General features: G+C 42.6%; 1 protein-coding gene across 2 annotated transcripts in view; it reads right to left on the bottom strand.

Moving 5' to 3' along the window:
- Positions 1-13,868: 13,868 nt before the first annotated feature.
- Positions 13,869-21,385, bottom strand: part of KAT6A (lysine acetyltransferase 6A) — a 1,442,101-nt gene continuing 1,434,584 nt past the window's right edge. The window contains exons 17-18 of one of the 2 annotated variants that reach the window (XM_086943586.1): positions 16,714-18,641; positions 13,869-16,172 (exon numbers count right to left, since the gene is read on the bottom strand). In XM_086943586.1, the coding sequence (XP_086799712.1) occupies positions 16,149-16,172; positions 16,714-18,641 (1,952 nt within the window). In that variant the 3' untranslated portion in view covers positions 13,869-16,148. Of the gene's footprint in view, positions 18,642-21,385 lie in introns of both variants that reach the window. The other variant, XM_086943585.1, reaches the window with a different exon arrangement.

Here is a 21,385-nt window from a genome sequence, read left to right as displayed (position 1 = left end):
AGGTGCCCTAGGATCCGCGTGCCACCATCGGCCACAGCACAACTTCAGCTTTTGCAAATTAGATTTTAATATTCTACAACAAAGATTTAAAAAAGTTCAAGATGGAATGAAAAGAAATGAAATCCTATTTCAAAATGCATCAAAGTCGCCACAGGTGAGTTTGTAACTTCTTTTGATATTAAGTTAGGCTGCTAAAAATACAATTTCCTTTTTCAAAGAGAAGTGAAAAACGATCATTACCCATGTTAATGTGTTGGATAAATTAATTTTCACAACATAGAAAAAACCTTTTCTACAATAATGCTATCATTGAAAAGGAGTGCTACTTTCCAAAAAAGAAAGCTGCTTCAGTATAATACAAATTACCATAAAATCCCAAACCAGCAAAGAAAGAGATCCAGACATTCCACCGGCATACTAAGAAAACCAAAAACAAGATCTGCATTCCAACAGTAAATAAAGAAAACAGTAACAGCCCCTATTCCACCACAGAAAAAACAAAAAACACTCCATGAGCGGGCAATAAAAAACTGAAAACAGCTGCCATTTTCAGCAGTAACATAGGATACAGTCATTGCTCTCCTTCTGGTTTTAAAGGCTGCAGCAAAGAGCTTCTTTCAGGGATAATAATATAACTGTAAATCTGATTGTACAAGCAGAGGCCCACCTCTGCCACTCAAGCACTCATTCTGATAAGGGATGCCTGCTTCAACACTCATCTGCAGAGTCTACGCTTCAGAGCATTCATTCCATTAATAGATATCCATTCCAAGGACTTCCTTCAAAACCCACCTTTGCCTACAGACTGTATTCTAACAAAAGGTGCACCTTTTAAGGCACACCTACATGGGCCAGGTTCCAGGCTTAAAGATATAATTCCTACAACAAAGGCTTGTCCTAGGACCTAACTTCAAAGGACACAATGGCGTGATCAGTTATTCATTTGGGATAATATGCTTCCTCTGCAGCTATGAACGTTTTCATCAGTTTTCCATCCAAACTTTAAAACATCTACGGCATTCCTATTCAGATTTTGTCTACTTTCTGGGTTTAATAATTCAAATACAGGCATTATCTTCATCCCTCTGATCAAAATGTGGAAACAAACTACTGGGCTTAACCCAGCACACCTGGGCAAATAAGTTAAGTTCACCCGTTGTCAAACCTATGAGCGTCACGTTTACACGTGTACGCATCACTAGGATTACAACCAAACCCTGAAAACCTCCACAGACTGAACACTGATGGGTGACATATTATGAACATAAATGAGCAGATCCAGGCTAAATTGTGATGCCTGCAAGGATATTGAGTCTGCATCACCAAATGTGGAATACCGGACTGCCTGAGTCCTTTGTCCACATATTTCCTCATCTGGAACCTCAAAACTGGGACAGCAATTAACAATTGCATTATGAAGAGCTGTGTTATGACCTTTTCAAAATGCTAAGTTACATCTTACGGAGGAAGACGTAATGAAACGCCCAATTTTCATTGAGGCTTAGGCAAAAGCATCTTGCATTTTTACACCGGAGAAAAGCCTTGGTCTAGCTCTGCTGCCACAAAATCAGCCCAATCAACAGTTTTACACATAACTGTGGAATATTTACCAAAAGCTCTGCTGACACTTGTCTGGCATAGCACCACGTCCTGTGCCCTCCCTCCGTTAGTATTCTGGACTAACCAATCACCTTGGCCTGGGGGCCAGAAATGCCAATGAACATAGCAGGTTCCCAATAACATTCAGCACAATGTATTCCTGCCCCTCTTCTCACAAACAACAAAGGCATGGATTTCATGTCTTTGTGCTTTAGACGAGATTGACTGCCTCAGATTTCCAGATTAATTAATCTTTCTCACAGTTCCTCAACTGTACGATTGCTTTTAGAGAGATTTATAAAGTGGAATTCCCTTACTAACAACAACAGCTAGAGGGATCCACATGCAATATATCAATGAAACAGAATACTTCACCAAAGAAGTTTCTGACGTCAAACAGGAACATTAAAGATAGAAGAATTCTGATTAAGCCAATTGGGTCAACCCTCTCCAGTTACAAAGCATGAAACTGGAGGTAAAAGTGGAACTGTTAAATAATTCTCAACATGACAACTAGAAAAAGTGTTCATAGCCATCGGACAGGGGTCAAGAGAACCTTCATTAAAATTGAAGACAGTGAGGAAGCCCTTGCATAAAAAAGAGAGACAACTGACCGATCACAGATATGGACCAAGAAATTGACCACTCAAAACGTACAGAATAGACATTAAATGCACTGAAAACATCTGGAAAAGGATAAGCCAGTGAGCGCCTACAGCCAACGACCCGCAAATGAAATAGAGGCATAGGGCTGACTAAATATAAGATACTATAGGGATACGATGGGATAAAGATATATTCTCAAGAACACAGACTGTACAGGATAATTCTCACAAATATGGACTGAGCAGACAAGCTCTGAGGCATGGGATAGGTTGATGAGATGTCACAAGCATAGGAAAGGCTGATCTAAGCTCTTAGAAGCACAGGCTGAGCTCAAGGTGATGCCTCGCAGGTATGGGGCGAACTAGTGAGCTCTTGGAGGCACTGGATGGACAATATCTTGCAAATAGGATGAGCAGGTGAGCTTTCAAGATAAATAGGTAGGATAATGTGTGGTTTCACAGGAATACCAAGTCCAACTGTTGAATCTCACATGCAAGAAATGGTGAGGTGAACGAAATACCTAATGCCACCTCATGAAAATATATATTCAAGAATGGAAACTCCACCTGGGACCATGTCGAAAATTCTCAAATAGGGGTGGACAAAACACACTTTATTTGGACTAACTATCCTCAATGAATATAAATAATTCCAAAGTGGAGTCCTTTCAAACCTTGTTTATCCTCCCTACAGATGCAATCAGCTTAATTCAAATGAACACATCTTCTACAGGTATTTTTCTGAAGGAATGCTTTTGTTGAATGTGTGCAAATGCTGCTGAAGTCAGTATATCACTGATGTTGCTCCAGTATGTTAGGAACACCTTCAAGTCATTCAAGGTGCCCTGTTTATTAGAGAAACATCCTGAAGGACAAAAAGTGCCAGGAGGTCTAAGTTAGCTTTCCTTTCAAATCCCTGCTGAGGGGATGTCATCATAGGGTTCTGCTTTACTGCCAACACAAATTGAAATGATTTCTTGCTGACACCCGAAAGAGAACATTTTATTGGTGTGTACTATTGAAAAAAGCAAGACAGGAATTGGGCTTAACAAAAAAGGTATGACTGAATAAAATGGAGATCTTAGAGTGGAAACAGTGTGGTTGTGGATAAAGTGTGTCACTTGATCTGGACACTGTCAGATGTCCCCCTAGGTGGCACTGAAGTTAGCTGGAGAAAGAGGCTCTACTGCTAGAAGCAATGCACCACTGTTCAGGGTGATGTCATTTGCCCTTCTAGTTGGGTTTCAAGAGTGCAAAACCCTATGTGTCTGTGTGCAAAAACAACACACAGGTCACAAAAGTAAAACTGTGCACATAAAAACACACAGTGGGACTCGAACCTCCATACCCAAATGCCTCGATTAGAGTAAAGGAATATTAAACTAAAGCAACAAAAACAATGTGAAGAGGAGAAGGAAGTCAATTATAGCAGGTGAATGAGAAGGGGAAAGTGGAGACCGAGGTCACGCAATAATGAGAAACAGAGTAGATAAAGAACAAGGACAGAAGAAGGACAAGGCATCATAGTGTGGCTGGACACTGGATGTAGGTGGACTGGCTAAGAGGGAGCTAGATAAGAGTGAGCTGGGCTTAAGTGCAGAGATGTAACTGAAAAAAGGCTACTTTCTTTTCAGCAAAGGTATTTCTGAAATATTTGTTTTCTCAGATATGAGTCAAGAAATGTTATACACAATCTTATGGGGAAAAGGCATCATATATGCCCCAGGGCTTAGAGCGGATGTCATACACCGCTGACAGGAAGCAATGGCATAAAATGCTATTTATGCGTCCGCTATACGCAATGCCTAGGTTCCTTATAAACTACCTGCAAGAGAGGGGCTTGGGGCACCCTCGGGTAACTTAAGGCAGACAGGTGATAATATATACATAGAAGAAAACAAGTAACCTTAAACTAACATTAAGACAAATGTTTTTGCAAAGTGTGCAACAATGACCAAGTAGGTGATTTCTTGAATGTGGACACTCAGAAATGTCATTGTAGTAGTCCATTCCCAGGTGGAATGAGAAAATATCCCTCAACAAGGGTTTTATTTGCTGCCTCATTGGATGCAATAATTCTAGGAATTATCCACTGAGATATTGTTTTAATGAACACCCTAATTTCTCTGGAAGAACCACCATAATCTATATATATATATATATATATATATACACACACACACACACACACACACACACACAAACCCTGGCAGGGGTTTATTACAAGAACACTGAGCTTTTAATATTGACCTGCCAAAATACTGTGGCAAAATACCAGCTACCAGACTATTGTTAATGTAAGTATATACAGGTAGATTTACTATTATTAATTCCACATGCATGTATTTGTCTGCATGTATGTGTAAATAGATAGGTCTTTAAGGTTTGTAAATGTGGAATTAAGAATAGTTAATCTATATTTACCATACAATATTCTGGTAGTTGAGATTTTGGCCAGAAAATTCAGGAAGACTTTTATCCTCAATATTCTGACACATACCAATTTAGGCTTAGAATCATAGTCCTCACTCTACCTTTAATGGAAAGTAGTAAAATGTGCAGAGACATGGACACACTGGTTTATTCCGAATAACCTTCGGTGAGAATAAAAGCTTCATATGAAGCACTACTTTGTCCTTTAACACTGTATAAAGTAAATCAACCACCATGGCTTGCAGTTCACTCAAAGAGAGCTCTTTTCTTCCCTTTAATAAAATAAAATGTGAAAGGAGCTCGGCTGCTATTTATCTACACCTAAAGCCTTTCCTTGGGCAGAGAAGGGGCAAATTATAAAATAGAGTGTAAAAAACATAAGAACAGGGTAACGTCTTTCAGGTTTCATCAACAATATTTGATTGAAAATGTTGGTCATGCTAAGCTCTACTATTCTGTTATATAGCTCCCAAGATATCTAGGACTTATTCAGATGGGTTGTGACAGTGCAATCTGGAAATCTCAGGAGTCAAGCGTGTTCTCGATTACTGTTGACGCAGACTTTAGCCCTCCAGTGACAAAGGGTAGGAAAACTCATTCTACAGCAAATTCAACTCTATGGTCATAGTGAATTTTCTCAGCCTTTTTAACACTATTAGAAGAAACGGAATGCGTGAGAAAAGCCTGCGTATTTATTATATCAGAAATGCACTCCTAATACCATATCCAGTGCGTCATTCCTAACAAATCCCATGGAGCAAAACTGGGTTCATTTACCATAGCTGAGAGTAGCAAAGACACTTGCCACAACACACTTATCCACAAGCTGGAACCTGCAATCTCCAGGGGCAGACACCAACCATTGAAGGCGGTTTGTAATTAAGAGCGTTCTCCTGCAAGTTACTTTATCCAGTTAAACAGGCAGCATTTATTGATATGTGTTAAGGAGTCAGACAGAAAGATTATTTTATTGCTCCTTTGTATAATGTTGTTGATTCAAATCTCTGCGCTTTCTGTAAGCCAGCACTAAAACATGCCTGCGTAAATATGAGGCGATATTGAAGCCAAATATATTTGACTGAAATTTTGAATATATATGTGGATGAATGCCTTCTTTTCTAGCCAATGTGCACCAGCTGTAAGGTCTTTTTAAGGAGCTCCCTGTCCAATGAGGGTGGGGGGGAAAAAATTACCAGGAGCATCTGATGACATGTCAGTCTGAACAATTCTCTTCTTCCGCTCAGCGACTGAAGATTTTAGATCACATTGTATGCAAAAACGGATGCCTTTTTTGTCAAATTTCCTGTATTCTGATACTACTGTCATATATCAGATGACCACATTCATCTGATCCCAAACTTTGCTGGTGACTAAGTATTCCACCAATCGTGACTCCAATTTACAATAGAAGAGAACCAATACTTTTAGTTTTGAAAACTTCCTTGAGGTGGTAATGTATATAGTTAAATTAAATAAAGTTTTAACTCTAGAGTTGATCTTTCATGTCAAGATAAACTGGACTTTGCAAAAATGAATGGAAAACGTACAGCATGTTTCAGGGGTACATATAACTTCTCCTTGGCTGCCTCTATGAGTCAGTCATCACACAACACTTTTAGGAGTGTAAGCCATCAAAAGGCTGAAAAGGAAACACATCTTAACCACAAATCTTAGACAGCTTTGCAGATAAATTATTGGAATAGGAAAATGTGTGTCTTATAATTCTACCAAAATCATCCTGTCTTATCTTGGGACCGGTCGCAGGATTGGCGACAAGGTCACCATCCTGCATTTTTTATCTGCAACTATTTATTGAGACCCCATACCTCAAATGACGGCCCTAATGACTTCCATTTAATGTCCTGCATTACATTTGTCTAGAAAACCATTTTTGCAGCTCTTTTTGTATTGATCCTTGTTATTCTACTGAAAAGTTCTGAAACTTTGAATGTAGTATCTTTGAGCAAGGCGGACATTTTGGAAAATAACTCTTAAATAGACAAGTGTATGCTTTCTGGTAATTTCTTTTTTAAATTCCAATGGCGTAAAGTTATTCTCTACTACTTCAAAAAGAAACTCAAGATCTTCCAGAATCTCCTTAACCTGTTGCGTGCTGCCGTCGTGAGCACTACCTTCGTAGTGCTGCGCACGTCCAACGGCCGCGGCGGCCCCGCCCGCGCAAGGAAACGCCCGCACCGTGGCGGAATTACCGCCGCAGTTAATGGGTTAAAGGCCCTAATGCTGAGTTCCGGTTGGTGTCCTGTATCGCTGTCCCAGAATTTGCACTGTGCTACCATTTTTTAATGCTGCTCTGGGGTAGGTAATACTAACCAATGCTTCTATTTGGTGCAAAATAGGTTTGAGACAGACCAAAAGTTGTGCTCTTTGACTTAGGATCTCAATTCCCAAATACCATTTACGGTTCCGAACACAATATCCAAAACCTGACTGGAAATCTGGAGAAACAAAAAATGACAGCCACATCTATGAATCGCTTCCAACTAACACTGACATTGTCCAAGGTCTAACCAGAGATCTAACAAGTGTGCTCTTTTTATCTAGACCAGCCTTCTCCAACAAGAAGCTTGTGAGCCACTTGTAACTCACCAGCTACCTGTAAGTAGCTCTCTTGTGTGCAGCCCAGCCTCCAAAATTAGAAGCTTTTGTTTGGTGTGTATTTTCAGAACTCATAAGGATAATGTAACTTACCCAGTAAGCATCTGTTCTTGGCAGGTAGAGCTGTAGATTCACATGCTTTGCATACTCCTGCCATCTAGTGTTGGGTCCGGATGTTTGCAATTTGTTTTTCTTCGAAGAAGTCTTTCCTAGTCACAAGGGAAGGTGACTCTCCTTTCGGTGATAGTGCAGGGTCATCAATTCCATTGTTAGATTGTTTTTCCGCAGAGGGTGAGAATGGAGTAAGTGAGTGTAGTATAGAGATGTCCATGTGTATGAGTATATAACAAGAAAACTGCAATAACTACAAGTAACTGGGGAGGCGGGTAGCGCATGTGAATCTACAGCTCTACATGCCAGGAACAGATGCTTACTGGATAAGTAACATTATCCGTTCGAGGCATGTGGGCTGTAGATACACATGCTTTGCATAGACTATAAAGCAGTATACTCCCAAAGCGATGGCTAACTTGTAAATGTTGCAGTAGTTTAACATAGTATTTCAACCACTGCCTGACCTCCCTTAGCTTGTTGACGTGCTAACACATCTACACAATAGTGTTTGGTAAATGTGTGTGGTGTAGACCATGTAGCTGCCTTACATATGTCGGCTAGAGGAATGTTACCTATCAAGGCCATAGAAGACCCTGTTCGGAAAGTTGAATGCGCTAAGGGGGTATGGATAAAGTTCTTTTGGCTTTAGCGTAACATGTTTGAAGGCATTTAACGATCCATCTTCCAATACCAGATTTAGAGTTGGGTTTGCCTTTGTGAAGTGGAGCAAATGAAACAAACAGTTGTTTTGCGAAAGTCTTTTGTCCGATCTATGTAGTACAATAAAGCTCTTTTAACATCAAGCGTGTGAAGAACGCGTTCTGCTACTGAATCCGGTTGAGGAAAAAACACAGGTAAATCAACTGATTGCTTGATATGAAAAGCAGAAACCATTTTGTGGTACGGAGAACTACACTATCCTTGTGTAGCTGAAAAAAGGGTTCTTCTAATGTTAATGCCTGTAGCTCACCAATTCTCCTTAATAAGGTCCTTGATTGCGATGAGGAAAGCAACTTTCCATGAGAGAAACTTTAAAGAACACCTATACAATGGTTCAAAAGGTAGTCCTGTGAGTCTTGTAAGGACAATGTTGAGATTCCATACTGGGAAAAGAGGAATCTTTGGTGGTATTACTCTTTTTAAGCCTTCCATGAAAGCATCCAGAGGGTGTATGTTGTTGTTTTTGCAGTATATAGCAAACCTTTTCCACTTTATTGCATAGCAAGCCCTAGTGATCAAGTTTTCTTGCCTCTTTTGAAATATCCATACAGTCTGGTGGTAAATTTAAGTAGCTAAACTCTATGACTTCAGGCGCTAAATCGCTAAATTCAGATCTTTGGGATTTGGATGTCTGATTTTTCCATGGTTCTGAGTGATGTGAAACTAGTGACATCACCAACAGGGTAGTGCACCATGGCTGACGATCCCATGTGGGCGCTACTGGAATCAGTGTGAGAGATGTTTGTCTGAGCTTCCGAACCACAGATGGAATGAGTGGGAGGTGGAAAAGCGTGGACAAATATTCCTGACCAGTTCATCCATAGGGCATTGCCATTTGAAAAAGGGTGCGGGAACCTGGAGCCTAAGTTTGGGCATTTTGCATTTTCAGCTGTGGCAAACAAGTTTAGTTGTTGGAACCCCATAGTTGGAAGTATGGAAGGAGAACTTGGGGATGAATATCCCACTCATGAACTTGGAGTCTTCTTCTGCTGAGGAGATTGGCAATTTGATTGTTGACTCCTGGGAGATGTTCTGCCAAGAGATAAATCCTGTGATGAATCACCCATTTCTAAATGGTCTGAACAAGTCGTGACATTTGGAGAGTGTGTTCCTCCCCGTTTTTGTACATAATACATTGCTGTCATGTTGTCTGTTCGGCTCAGGACAGTTTTGACAAGTAGGTGAGTTTGAAAAGCTTTGAGCGCAAGAAAAATTGCTAGAAGCTCTAGATCGTTTGTGTAGATTTTTGTGCTTGTTGCTCCACAGACCTTGTATGGTATAGCTTTGGACATGAGCACCCCAACCTGTTAGAGATGTGTATGCTGTGAGCACCACCACCTTTGGAACAGGGTAGATGAAAGGCCGTCCTTTTGATACATTTTGTGGGTTCCACCAATGCAGAGAGCGATGTGTACGGCCGTCTACCAGCACTAGATCGGTTAACTGATCCTTCGATTCATTACTCTGGCGTGCTAAGCACTCTTGTAAGGGACGCATATGAAGTCTTGTATGGAGTACAATTGCGATGCAATACGCCATCATTCCCAGAAGATGCATGATCACTCTGGCTGGTAAGGCTCGGTTGGGTTGAAATTCTTGTATTGTATCCTGAATGTTGTGAATTCTGGCTACATTGGAAGATGCTAGAGCTTTGCCTGTGTTTAGAGTGGCCCCTAGGTATGACTGCATCTGCAAAGGACCCAGATGAGATTTTTGTGCATTGACAGTAAAACCCAGTTGATGAAGTAGGTTTATTGTCATTTGAGTATGCCGTAGACAGGTTTGGTAAGTGCTGGATTTGATGAGCCAGTCGTCTAGGTATGGGAAGACGTGAACTTGCTGTCTTCTGAGATGAGCTGCGACTGCTGCTAGGCATTTGGTAAATACTCTGGGTGCTGCTGTCACTCCAAAGGGAAGTACCTTGAATTGATTATGCTTGCCTGCTATCACAAATCTGAGGTATTTGTGATATGCTGGGTGAACTGGAACATGGAAATATGCGTCTTTTAAGTCGAGAGTAGACATGAAAACTGCTTTTTATAAAAGCGTAAGTATGTGCTGATGGGTTACCATGTGAAAGTGTTCTGACAGAACATATTGGTTTAACTGTCTGTGATCCAGAATAGGTCTTAAGGAACCGTCCTTTTTGGGAATGAGAAAATACAGAGAATAAACCCCTGTACCTTGGTATTGTATTGGAACTGGTTCTATAGCTCCTTTTAGTCAGAGGGATTGCACTTCCTGTTTGAGCAAGTGCAAGTGTTGTGCAGACAGTTTGTGAGAGCGAGGTGGAATGTTTGGAGGATCGTTGGCAAGCTCGAGGCAATAACCATGTTGGATAATTCCAATCACCCATTTGTCTGTAGTTATGGACTGCCAAATGGGGAGGAATTGTTGCAGTCTTCCCCAACAGGTGTGGTATAGTCGGGGGGAAGTGACTGTTTATTAGGGGAAGCCAAAAAAGGGCATACTGCCTTTTCCTCTACCCTTAGAATTGTTCCCTCTGTAACCTCCTCAAAAGAATCCTCTTCAAGGAGATGACTGATTGTTATCCTTATAGGTGAATGTATTTTGGTCTGAGGGTGTGGTCTTACACCCTGCTCGGTAAAAGAACAGATGAAGGGAACCTCTATTGGAAGGGAACTGGAGTGCCCCCATAGATTTGTCGACTTCTGTGTCCTTTTTCATTTTTTCCAAAGCCTGATCCACATCAGGTCCAAAAAGATATTTTTTGTTGAATGGTGTGTTCAGAATGAATTGTTGGACCTCAGGCTTAAATCCAGAGATCCTTAATCAAGCATGTTTCCTAAGAAGAATGCTGGTGTTGACCTCTCTAGCTGCAGTATCAGTAGCATCCGACGCACACCTTATTGAAGAGTTAGACATTAGTTTCCCTTTAATTATTAAGTCCTGGGCTCTGGTTTTATGATCATCTGGAAGATGTTGAAGCAGCTGCTCCATTTCATCAAAGTGAGCCCTGTTGTATTTGGCTTAAAGCCTTGCGTATTTGAAATGTGCCAGTGATCAGCAGCTTAAGCAGCTATGTGCTTGCCAGAAGCATCAAGTAACTTGGACTCTTTATCGGGTGGAGGAGCATCCCCAGATGTTTGAGAATTAGCCGTTTTATGAGCAATAGATACAACTGGTGAATCCAATGGTAACTGCTCCTTGGTAAATACTGGATCAGTTGGGGAGGCCATATACTTTTTATCAACTCTAGGAGTTAATATGCATGCACACACAGGATCCTTAAAAATGTCATCTGCATGTCTCATCATGCCCTTAAACATAGGAAGTGTTTGCGACGACCTATGTGAGGACCCTAAAGTTTAGAAGAAAAAAGTCTTCATCTAATGCCTCTTTGTGTAGTGCCACTCCATGATATTGTGCTGCCCTGGCAATGAGTTCTTGGTAGGCTACATTGTCATCTGGGGCGATGGCTTGCCAGGGTAAAGGTCTGGGTCGTTATCTGTTGGGGGATCAATAGTATAATCGGACCATGGTTCTGCTGGTAAATGTGTACCCTCTTCATCAATATCATTATCATCATGGTGAAATAGTAGAGAATCCTGAGGTGTAATTTGTAATGGATCTAAAGATGAAGTGGATGGCGTTGGTAGATGAAAAGGGCTGGTGGCAGCCGATTTCCTCTTTAAAGGAATATTGTAAAGAGTGTCCTCGCCTGGAAGTTTGTGTTTTTAAGGTAGTTTAGGGTTATAAGACCTGTGTCTGGGTTAATATAAAGTTCTGTTTGTTTTCAATCTTTTTTTGGGCGGGACGACGACTAAATTTGGATCGGAAGAGGCATGTTTTGTTTTTGGCGCCAGTGTTTTCGGTGCTGACATGTGATGCTCTTTGGAAGCGGAAGAGTTTGGTTTTGAAGGCGGTTTCGCTTTTGGCGTGGAAAGTTTTGGCTCCAAGCTGGATGGATCTGGATGGTTTCGGATCCGAAGAGGACTTTTGGTGTGTAGGTATGAAGCTGGAAGGCTTGACAGTGTGTTTCGGAGCTGAGCCTGGAGGTGGGGCGTCGGAAACGCTGTCTCGGTGCAGACCTTGGCCAGATGGCAGAGGTGGAGCCAAAGTCTTGTCTTTTTTCCAGGGAAAGTTGGCGGGGAAGGGGGTCTTCGGTACTCATGTGACCTTGTCCTTGCAGCATTTTCTCGACATTGAGGTCTATCTCGAGGTCCGAGCTGGAGTTCTGGCAGGAGATTTCTTCTTCCTCCGCCCCCGATTCCCCCACATCTTCTTGATCGTAATGTTCACCAAAGAGGTCCGGTGTGTCTTCGATGTTTTGAAGCGGTATTTCTCAAAGTCGGGCCTGACAATCTCAAAGTTTTCTTCGACTTAAATGATTTGCAGGCGTTACAGTCTTCCTCCTTATGCTCCGGAGACAAGCACAAGTTAAACACTTTGTGTGAATCAGTGCGCAGATATTTTGCGTGGCACTGATGGCAACATTTGAACAGTGCCTGTTCTATCGACGGAGAGCTGGCCTGACGCGATTAGGCCCAAAGGCTGCCCACCAAGCTTTTCAATCAAAAGTAGTTTTCGGTGACAGAAACGACACGTGGAGAAGTGGGAAACCCGTACAAAAACAATACCGTCAAGGTAAAGAGGGTTGCACATCGAGGGGATCCGGAGAATGGTTTCGAACCAAAGCGTAGCAACACACGTCCAAACCGATGGCAGAAATAAACAACCTAACAATGGAGTTGAAGTCCATGCGCACTATCACAGAAAAGAGAAGTCACCTTACCTTGTAACTAGGAAAGACTTTTTTTAAGAACAACAACTTGCAATCATCCGGATCCAACACTAGATGGCAGGAGTATGCAAAGCATGTGTATCTACAGCACACATAATTCGAACACTAAAGTTTAGAAGAAAATGGTTGAATTTCAAAATATATTTAAAGTTGATATTTGAGTGCTAACAGGCCGCCTTGAGGAAACCTATCAATAATATGGTGCAGGAGGCATTGCAGCTACGGCTGTTATGTATTATCCACATTGAGGCATTCTACATTGACATTTTTATTTTATTGCTCGCAACCACTCCTGATACATTGAGGTGATCACTACTGGTATTCTTGCATATGGCGGCCACTAGTGTAATCTTATCTAATGTGGTCACTATTACAGCACTATTATTATTAACAGCTCAGGAGGGCTTTATTTAATACAAAGTAGTTATAATAGAAAAAGTAGAAGACTCCTGATCTAGACAACACAGAATTATTATCCTGAATATCTCAAAGTGACTGTGATTTTCTCCTGTGGCAGGAATACTTTGCCCCAAGCTACTAATTATATCCGCAACATACATGTACAGGTCTAGCAAATCTTAGGCCCCCTGGTGATCAAACTGCATTTTATAGTAGTCAGAGCCACTTACGTATTTTAGACTCCTCCTTCCTGGCTTATCTGTCAAATCTCTTGCTGCAGCATGAAAATCTTTCAGCATTGTAATCTGCATGCTCTAAGCTGCACATGGTCAATTTCACAACACCTTAATTATGCCTGAAAGCTTAGAAAAAGCTCTAACCGAACTGGGGCTGGAGATATTACAGAACATAGCAGTGATGACATTTAAGTTCCACAGCAGGACTCTGTTTAAGCCTTTGATTCATCAGCGGTCTCATTCATTTTTAAATTGGTACACCTGTCTTGAATCATACTGGACATGACAGAGCCAATGCCAGACTGATTACTAATCAATTTTGAGAAAATCTCCAGGCTCCCATGTAGTGACACAATGGCAGATAAAGCAAGAGATCTTGTCTTTCCCTTGAACTGTGTATTTTTATGCAATTAGAGAGGCAAATTCACAAAGGGCTTCAATGGGGGTACATAATGATTAATCACCCCATTGAATCAATAAATGATCACCCCATTGAATCAATAAAAACAAGCAAATCATGCCTTTCTATGTCTTGGGACCCAATCCTTGAATACAAAACAAGATTTGTAATCTTGGCTGGCATGAAAGGTTATCAAACACCACTTATAGTCATCATGAAAGACCCTTTTTTTGGTGGAAAACCTGGCCGCACATATTGTGGCACTGGACTCATTGCTCATTTTTTAAGCATCCCGCAAATTTTTAAATGTAATTTAGATACAATTTTCTTAACTTTACTGATTATTAATAGTTGTGGAGTCTTGCTGCATGTGTCATGGAAAAAGAAACTGAGGAAATTTGTTATTGTGCTATATATATTTTGTATTTCTTGTCTTTATTATTATTTGTTTATGTTTCGCTTCCTACCACAGTTTCGATGTTTCTGAGCACTGTAAATAACAGATAATACTATAGCCCACTTAAAAAATATGAAACTTGGTAGCACTTCTCATAGAAGTGCTGTACAAAGTTTTAAAAAACGCAGCTAGGGACATGAAGAAATGAGGGCGATTAAATATGGCTAGACTGATGGAACAGCCTGGCGAGATGCAGCATTTGTGCAACTCTTTGGGATGTATGTCAACCACACTACGTGAGACTAAAATGTTTTTTCGAGTTCCAGGCGAGTGCTAACATTATACCAAAAAATAAAAAACTTTGCAGGTTAACTTGTATGTACTAGAAAACCAGAACTGGGCAGATGTAAAGTGGTGGAAGGGTTTGGCTGGACATAACTGCAAAGCTGGACAAGAGGCTGATCAAGACAGGTGTGGAACTCAACATCTGGGTAGAAGTGTGCAATTACGCAGACCTGAACATGTGCAGAATAGAGAACTACATATGTGCAGAGCTAAAAAGAGAGAATGATGAAGAAATGTTTTTTCTGTATACAAGGGGCTAAGCTGGATAAGACAAGATGATGAATAGCAGTGCAGAAAGGGATCACCTCAGGTAAAAAAAAAAGTAATTGATGTTGTGTCGTTTTGGTCCTTCCCTACAGTCATAGCCTAATAAAATAAAGGATGAACTTGGGGTAGAAATGAACTTGGAGTGGAGATACAATGGAAAAAAAATTTAATGGGCAGCGATGAAGTGGGGCAGATAAGTAACAGAAGAAGAAATGTGTTGAGGCAAAGCAAAGCTTTAGGGTGGGTTTTACACTGCCGGAAGCAGCAATGAGAGACAAGCAGTGGTTAAGCAAAACTGATCTAAGGCAGAGCCGTTCAGTAGAGGAGTTATAGTAAAGTGGAGCTGTGAGGTGGAAGGGCAGACTGGAAGTCAAAGCGCACCTGAAGACGGGTTACTGGGCATGGTGCTATACAAGGCAAGCTGTACTTAGGGAATGATGTATACAGTGTGGTAGATCTGTACTGGGACAGAGCTTTACTCGGTTAAGTTGATTAAGTAATCTGCAGTTTTGTTCTGCAAACAATTTTACAAAGTGCTTCCTGGGCAAGGACTCTAAAAGAGGGGACCCTTTAAGGGTATTTGGGGGGTAAGGGATTGGGGGAAGCTCATTCTCTCATTGCTTAATAAGTGCCTCCTACTGAACTCAGCAGGAAAGAAAAGCCAGGGCAATAAAACACATAGTCTGCACCTTGGAGTAGGTGGTGCAAAGAATAGGTACTGGTAAAGGAATAAGTGGAGAGGAACTACGGCAGACAATTAAAAATTAAATACAAAATAGACATTTCAAATTTTACACAAATTCTGCTGTCTGGGTTTTTTTGTTTTGTTTCCTTGTATTCTTTGTAGTAAGGCTTATTAGTTTTTCTTTAATAATTAAAAGTTTATGTGCACATTTTACATTTATTTTCTATTGTTTTTGTTGTTTTCTTTAAAACAGATCCCACTGGAAAAATGTTTTGAGAACTATTAAAAAACAAAAAAGACAAAACAAACCAAAAAAAACCCAAACAACCAAAAAATACAAACAAAAAAACAAATACCAGATCAGGCTGTGTAAAAAACAAATTAAAGTTAAACAAAAGATTGCTCTTTAAGGACACGAGAAATCCACAAAATCTACTGCAATTATCTGAAGTGGACAGGAATGGGGTTTCGGGAGCGTCAATATAAAATGTTCCTTGATTGCATCTTCAAAGACTCATCTGCGCATATAGGGCCCATTCAAAGACTGCTTGGGCCCTGCACTCGTGTTCATGTAGCTATGGTGAGGGGGCCCTGTGTACATCATATTTCCATGGGGGTTTGGCTGCATGGGCTGCTGGCTATAGGCTTGCCCACCCATCATCCCCATCTGCATAGGATACTGTGCCGTCTGGTTCACATATGACGCATTGCTGTGGTAGGTGCTGTTGATCATGGGCTGGGACATCCTGTAGCTGTTCATGGCATTCAAAGAGTTCATATTCATAGAGTTGACATTATATGGGGTCGTTGGCATCAAGTTCACACCCATGTTCATGCCACGCTGGACGGCAAGAGTCCGGGGAGCCCCTGTTTGCATGGCTACACCTGGGGGGCTGCGACCGTAGAGCTGCTGTTGGTGCGAGACTGCAGAGGGCAGAGGTGCAGACTTGGAACGGATAGAATTATGTCCCTTGGAAGGCATTTGGCCTTGCAGCCTCTGATTGTGGGACATGCCCAAGCTGGATGCAGACATGTTACACTGAAGGAGGTTCATGGAGGGTGAAGTGAGGGTCGGCGGAGGAGTCATGGTGGCTTGTGCTTGAGGCCCCCCAGTCATACAGTGTGAGGGAGCGAGCTGAGCCAGGCCTTGGGAGGGCAATGGAACGCTGGTTGCATAGGATGTCACCGCAGAAGAGTGACTATAAGGCATGGCATGGGTGTCCATAATGGTGTTGGTAAGCTGCTGCAGCCTGGCCAAACTAAACGTTGCCGAAGGCTGGGAGTAGCCACCAGTACCAAAATCGCCTGGGTAAATGCCGATATTACTGCCACTCCCAGATTCAGGAATTTCCATGATTGTAGGTGCTGGAGTGAAGCTACTGGTCATGCTGCACTGTGAAAGCGGGGGCGGCTGCTGCTGTTGAGGTGGGGGCTGCTGCTGTTGTTGCTGTTTCTGCTGCTGGGGTGGCGGCTGCGGCTGTGGCTGTTGCTGGGGTGGTTGCTGTGGGCCATGGTTGCTTGGTGGCCTTTCCACCACACAGTTCTGAGGTGACTTGATGTTGCAGTTGGCAGGGGTTGGGCCACCACCCTGCTGCATCAAGCTACAGCTGTTGCCAATGCTGGCCATTTGCTGGGTTATCACGCAGTTGCTCTGTGTAAGTGAGGTGGAAGAGGACAATCCCCCGTAGGAGCAGTTGCTCTGTGCGGAGCTGTTGCCACAGATACTGCCTCCCATTGTGGAATCATAGCTGCTTGGATTCTCATAGTTCTCTGTAGTGCTCTCAATGCTACCCAAGTCACTGAACCCACTGTCTACTACCTGCTGAGAGTGGTCAGACACTGAAGGCACGTCCATCATGGGGCTAGTGTCCATGTTCTGCATAGAAGGTGCCGACAAGGAACCTTGGTCTGGACTGATTTGTGTATAACTGCTTTCAAGAGCAGGTACACTGGGACTGCTGACAGAGCGAACAGACTGGCTAGGATGAGAATGGACTGATGAAATTGGACTGTTGTGTTCAGACACTTGACAGTCTTCAACCATGGACATTGGAGGTTCATCATCAGATTGTGTGTAGCTCTGCAGAGTCTGACAAGCGGCTAAAGTTTCCTCACAGTCCTGATACACCTCGTCATGCTCATTGCTTTCTTCCTGCGTCAGAGACTGCACAGCTTGCACTGTTTCCAGATCAAGCTCACTATGAGGATGTTCTTCAATTTCTTTCAAGTCAATACATTTCTGGTTATCGTTTCGCTCCTCCTCCTGCTCCTCCTCAGAGCCCAGCGCACGCTCGGAGGCAACAGAGGTATTGTGGGAAGTTTCCTCTTCCTCAGAATCCTGTTCCTCCCCAACCTTGCTCTTTCCTTCTTCGCTACTGCTCTGCAGGTTGTTCTCTAAAAAAGACTTGTGGATAGAAGACTCCTCTGTGACTCCTTCAGGAGACTGCTGATCGTCTACAGGTGTTTTTTCTGTGTGAGCATCATCTTCATCGTCTGCATCATGGTCCTCTTGTTGGGTTAGTAGCGATGCCTCCAGCTTTTCCTCTGTTACAGGCTCCGTGGCCTTCTGTTCTTCTTCAACAAAATTTGCCTTTTCCTCTTTTTCAACCTCGTGCTCTTGATCATCTGCCAAAGGGCTGCTGCTGCAGCTGTCCAAGGGAGATGTTGTCTGAACATTGCTTGCTGCAGCTTCCTCTGCTTTCCTGTCTCCAACCACCTCTGTTATTTGAAGAAAATCATCGTCTTTACTTTCATTTATAGGAGATATGTCTCCATTATCTTCTTCTGGAAGATCTTCCTTTGATTGCCCCTTTGGTCTACGTACCAATTTAGAAACAGTTGAGGTTTCTGCTTGTTCATCTTGAGTCAGAAGAAATGGAGATGGTGCTGATGGAAGCTCTCTGCTCATGGAAGGTCGTTTCTTCCAGTGAATTGGTTTCCGGCTTTTCCCTTTTGGCCAACCTTTCTTCTTTTTCACAGGTGTAGAAGAGTCTGGCTCTCGGAGGCTGACTTTCTCATCTTGGGATCTTAGTGCAGAGATGGGTGTCAGAATCGGTGTTTCTAAAACAAAAAACACATGATCAAAATGAGCAATTTATAACTATCAAAGCAACAACATTCAACATTTAGGAGTATCTAAACAGAAAATGCATTTTCTTCTCTCTGAAAAAGCGAGAATAAGGGGGTAAGGACAAGGCCAACCTACTCCTCTACAATTGTAGGGAAGATAAATGCACAAAGAAGCGTTTTGCTTGAAGAGAGATGTATTGCATGCTGTGAGCTCAGGGGTCAATACAAGAATGCCATAACGGCCCAACAACACATAACTCCCCAAGGCTTCCATCCAATCAAAAGATGACACAAGATAAAGAACTTGATCCCACTGGACATAGAGTGAGACAGTCACAAGCTGCGACAAAGGATCGCACTTGTGACAGTCGCGCTCCATGCACACAACACAATGTCATCTCTCGCATGTTGATTATTACAGATGACAAAGCTTGTTGGGTCGCTTTGGCAAGTAATACTCATACAGAGGCCTAACCTCCTTTGAACAGCCCAGGTTCTGGAGTACATCATCTACTAACTAATCAGATTCAGGTAAGGTTCCTCACTGACAAGCTGAGATGCAATGAACACTACTGCTGGAGCAGGATGCTTCTCACTACAGAGCACATAGGGAAAAGGAATTTCACTTATAAGCCAGTGTGTGAAGGGGAAAAGGTGATGTAAGGATTGTCTGAAACAAGTAAAAAGGGTCCCCACTGGCACAGACAATAATGAAAAAGAGCATCAATGAAAGGTCCAAGCGTAGAGAGATGAGAATACCCACTGAAAAGCTGGGGCACAAATGGAAGGATGTTCTGCTTTGACAGGTGCAGCTTAAGAGGCAAGGGTCACCTCCCTCCAGATTAAGTTACTTACCTACGGTAACACTTCTAGTGGATGCTCCATCTAACTGCAGATCCTCACCTGTAGAGTAATCCAAGGAGCCAGACTAGATCCAGATTTTCAACAATTGTTACAGAGAGCTGCTGGGAGGTGCTGCCATCAGATTCCAAAAATATATAGTTATTCCCAAAAAAGTGCCACCCTTAGACGGCGACCCCAGTTTTATTTTGCACTCCCATGCACCCTCCGATGTGGAACAATCATGAATAATTGGTGGTGACAGTGTGTCAAAATTAACTTGAGACCTTTTTAACGGGTATAAGAGTCTAATGCACAGAGAAGTAAGGATTCTGCAGTTGGATAGAATATCTGTCTGAAAGAGCATTATAAAAGGTTAGCAACTAGTTCTTCTGACAGATACTTCTAACCACAATTTTTTCACCAACAGAATAGATACCCAAGCAGGACGTCCCAAAAGGTGAGGTTCTGACAAGTGGACTCACATTAAAATGTCCTGCTGAACCAAGCAGCCAAAATAACCCACTCTGCAAACGTAACTGTCTGGGCAGCAGTGCTTTGGGAATGTATGCATGGCCCATGCAGCCTGGCCGATGTCTAGGACTGAAACTTCCCTCGCCAACGCCATTGTGGCCACTTTGGCTTGAGTGGAACAATCTAGTGGGCTCTCAGGGATTTCCTTCTTGACCAGGGCATAGCACGACTTTATGGACAGAATAGCCACCTGGACAGGGTTGATTTCTGCACCACTGTAAGCTTGCTTGTTTACATAATGCATCGCCGTGGTGTTGTCTGTTCTTACTAACACTGGCGCACCTTTTATCCTTGGCAGAAAAGCCAGTAATGCCAAGCGGATCGCCCTGAGCTCCAGCAGATTTATATGTAATTGCTGCTCCTCTGCTTTCCAAAGGCCGCTGACCTGAAGGTCCTGAAGGAAAGCTCCCCATCATTCTAATGATGCATCCGTCGTTACCACTAGCGGAGCTGCACTTGCTAGAAACGTCAGTCCTTGAGACACATTTGCCTTTTGCGTCCACCACTCTGCTGCCTGTCCCATCACTGGTGTCACCTTTATTATATCGTCAAAGGATCCCTCCGCCTGACGCCATTGGAGATCGATCTATTCCTGCCATGGTCTCATCCTTAGCCTGCAGCAAGGTACCAGTGGAATACAAGAGGACATTGTGCCCAGCAAGGATTTATACCTGCGGACTAAAAGAGACTTGCTTTTTCTCAAGTCTTGGAAGAGGGACACAATCCTCAGTTGTCTATCCTCGGAAGGAAACGCTTTGTTGCATTCCGTGTCCAATATTGCTCCCAGAAATGTGATCACTCTTGCTGGGTGGAGGTTCGACTTTCTCTCGTTTAAAGTCAATCCTAAATCGGCGAATAAGTCTATGCAAGCTTGCGTTGACGCTCTGGCTTGTGTCTTTGATGTTGCTTTGACTAACCAGTCGTCGAGGTAAGGAAATATTTGATGTCTTTGCTTCCTCAACACAGCTGCCACTGGAGCCAGGCATTTCGTGAAAACCCTTGGCGCCGACTTCAAGCCGAATGGCAGTACCTTGAATTGGTAATGTCTTCCGGCTACCCAGAACCGAAGGTTCTGCCTGTGTGCAGGATGTATCGGCACATGGAAATACGCGTCTTGTAGGTCCAATGTGGTCATATGATCCCCTGGGTTTAACAACGGAAGGATGTCCTGTAGAGATACCATCCTGAAAGATTGTTTCTTGAGATAGGTGTTTAAGGATCTGGGATCCAGGATGGGGCGCCACTGGAGCTTGTTTTTCTTGATAAGAAAAAACCGGGAGTAAAACCCCCTGTTTTCCTGGGATTTCGGTACCGGTTCTATTGCTCCCTTTCGGAGCATTGTCCGAATCTCCTGCCGGAGT

The sequence above is a fragment of the Lissotriton vulgaris genome, chromosome 11, assembly GCF_964263255.1.
Source record: "Lissotriton vulgaris chromosome 11, aLisVul1.2, whole genome shotgun sequence".
Lineage (NCBI taxonomy): Eukaryota > Metazoa > Chordata > Amphibia > Caudata > Salamandridae > Lissotriton > Lissotriton vulgaris.
This window is presented reverse-complemented; position numbering and strand designations above follow the sequence as displayed.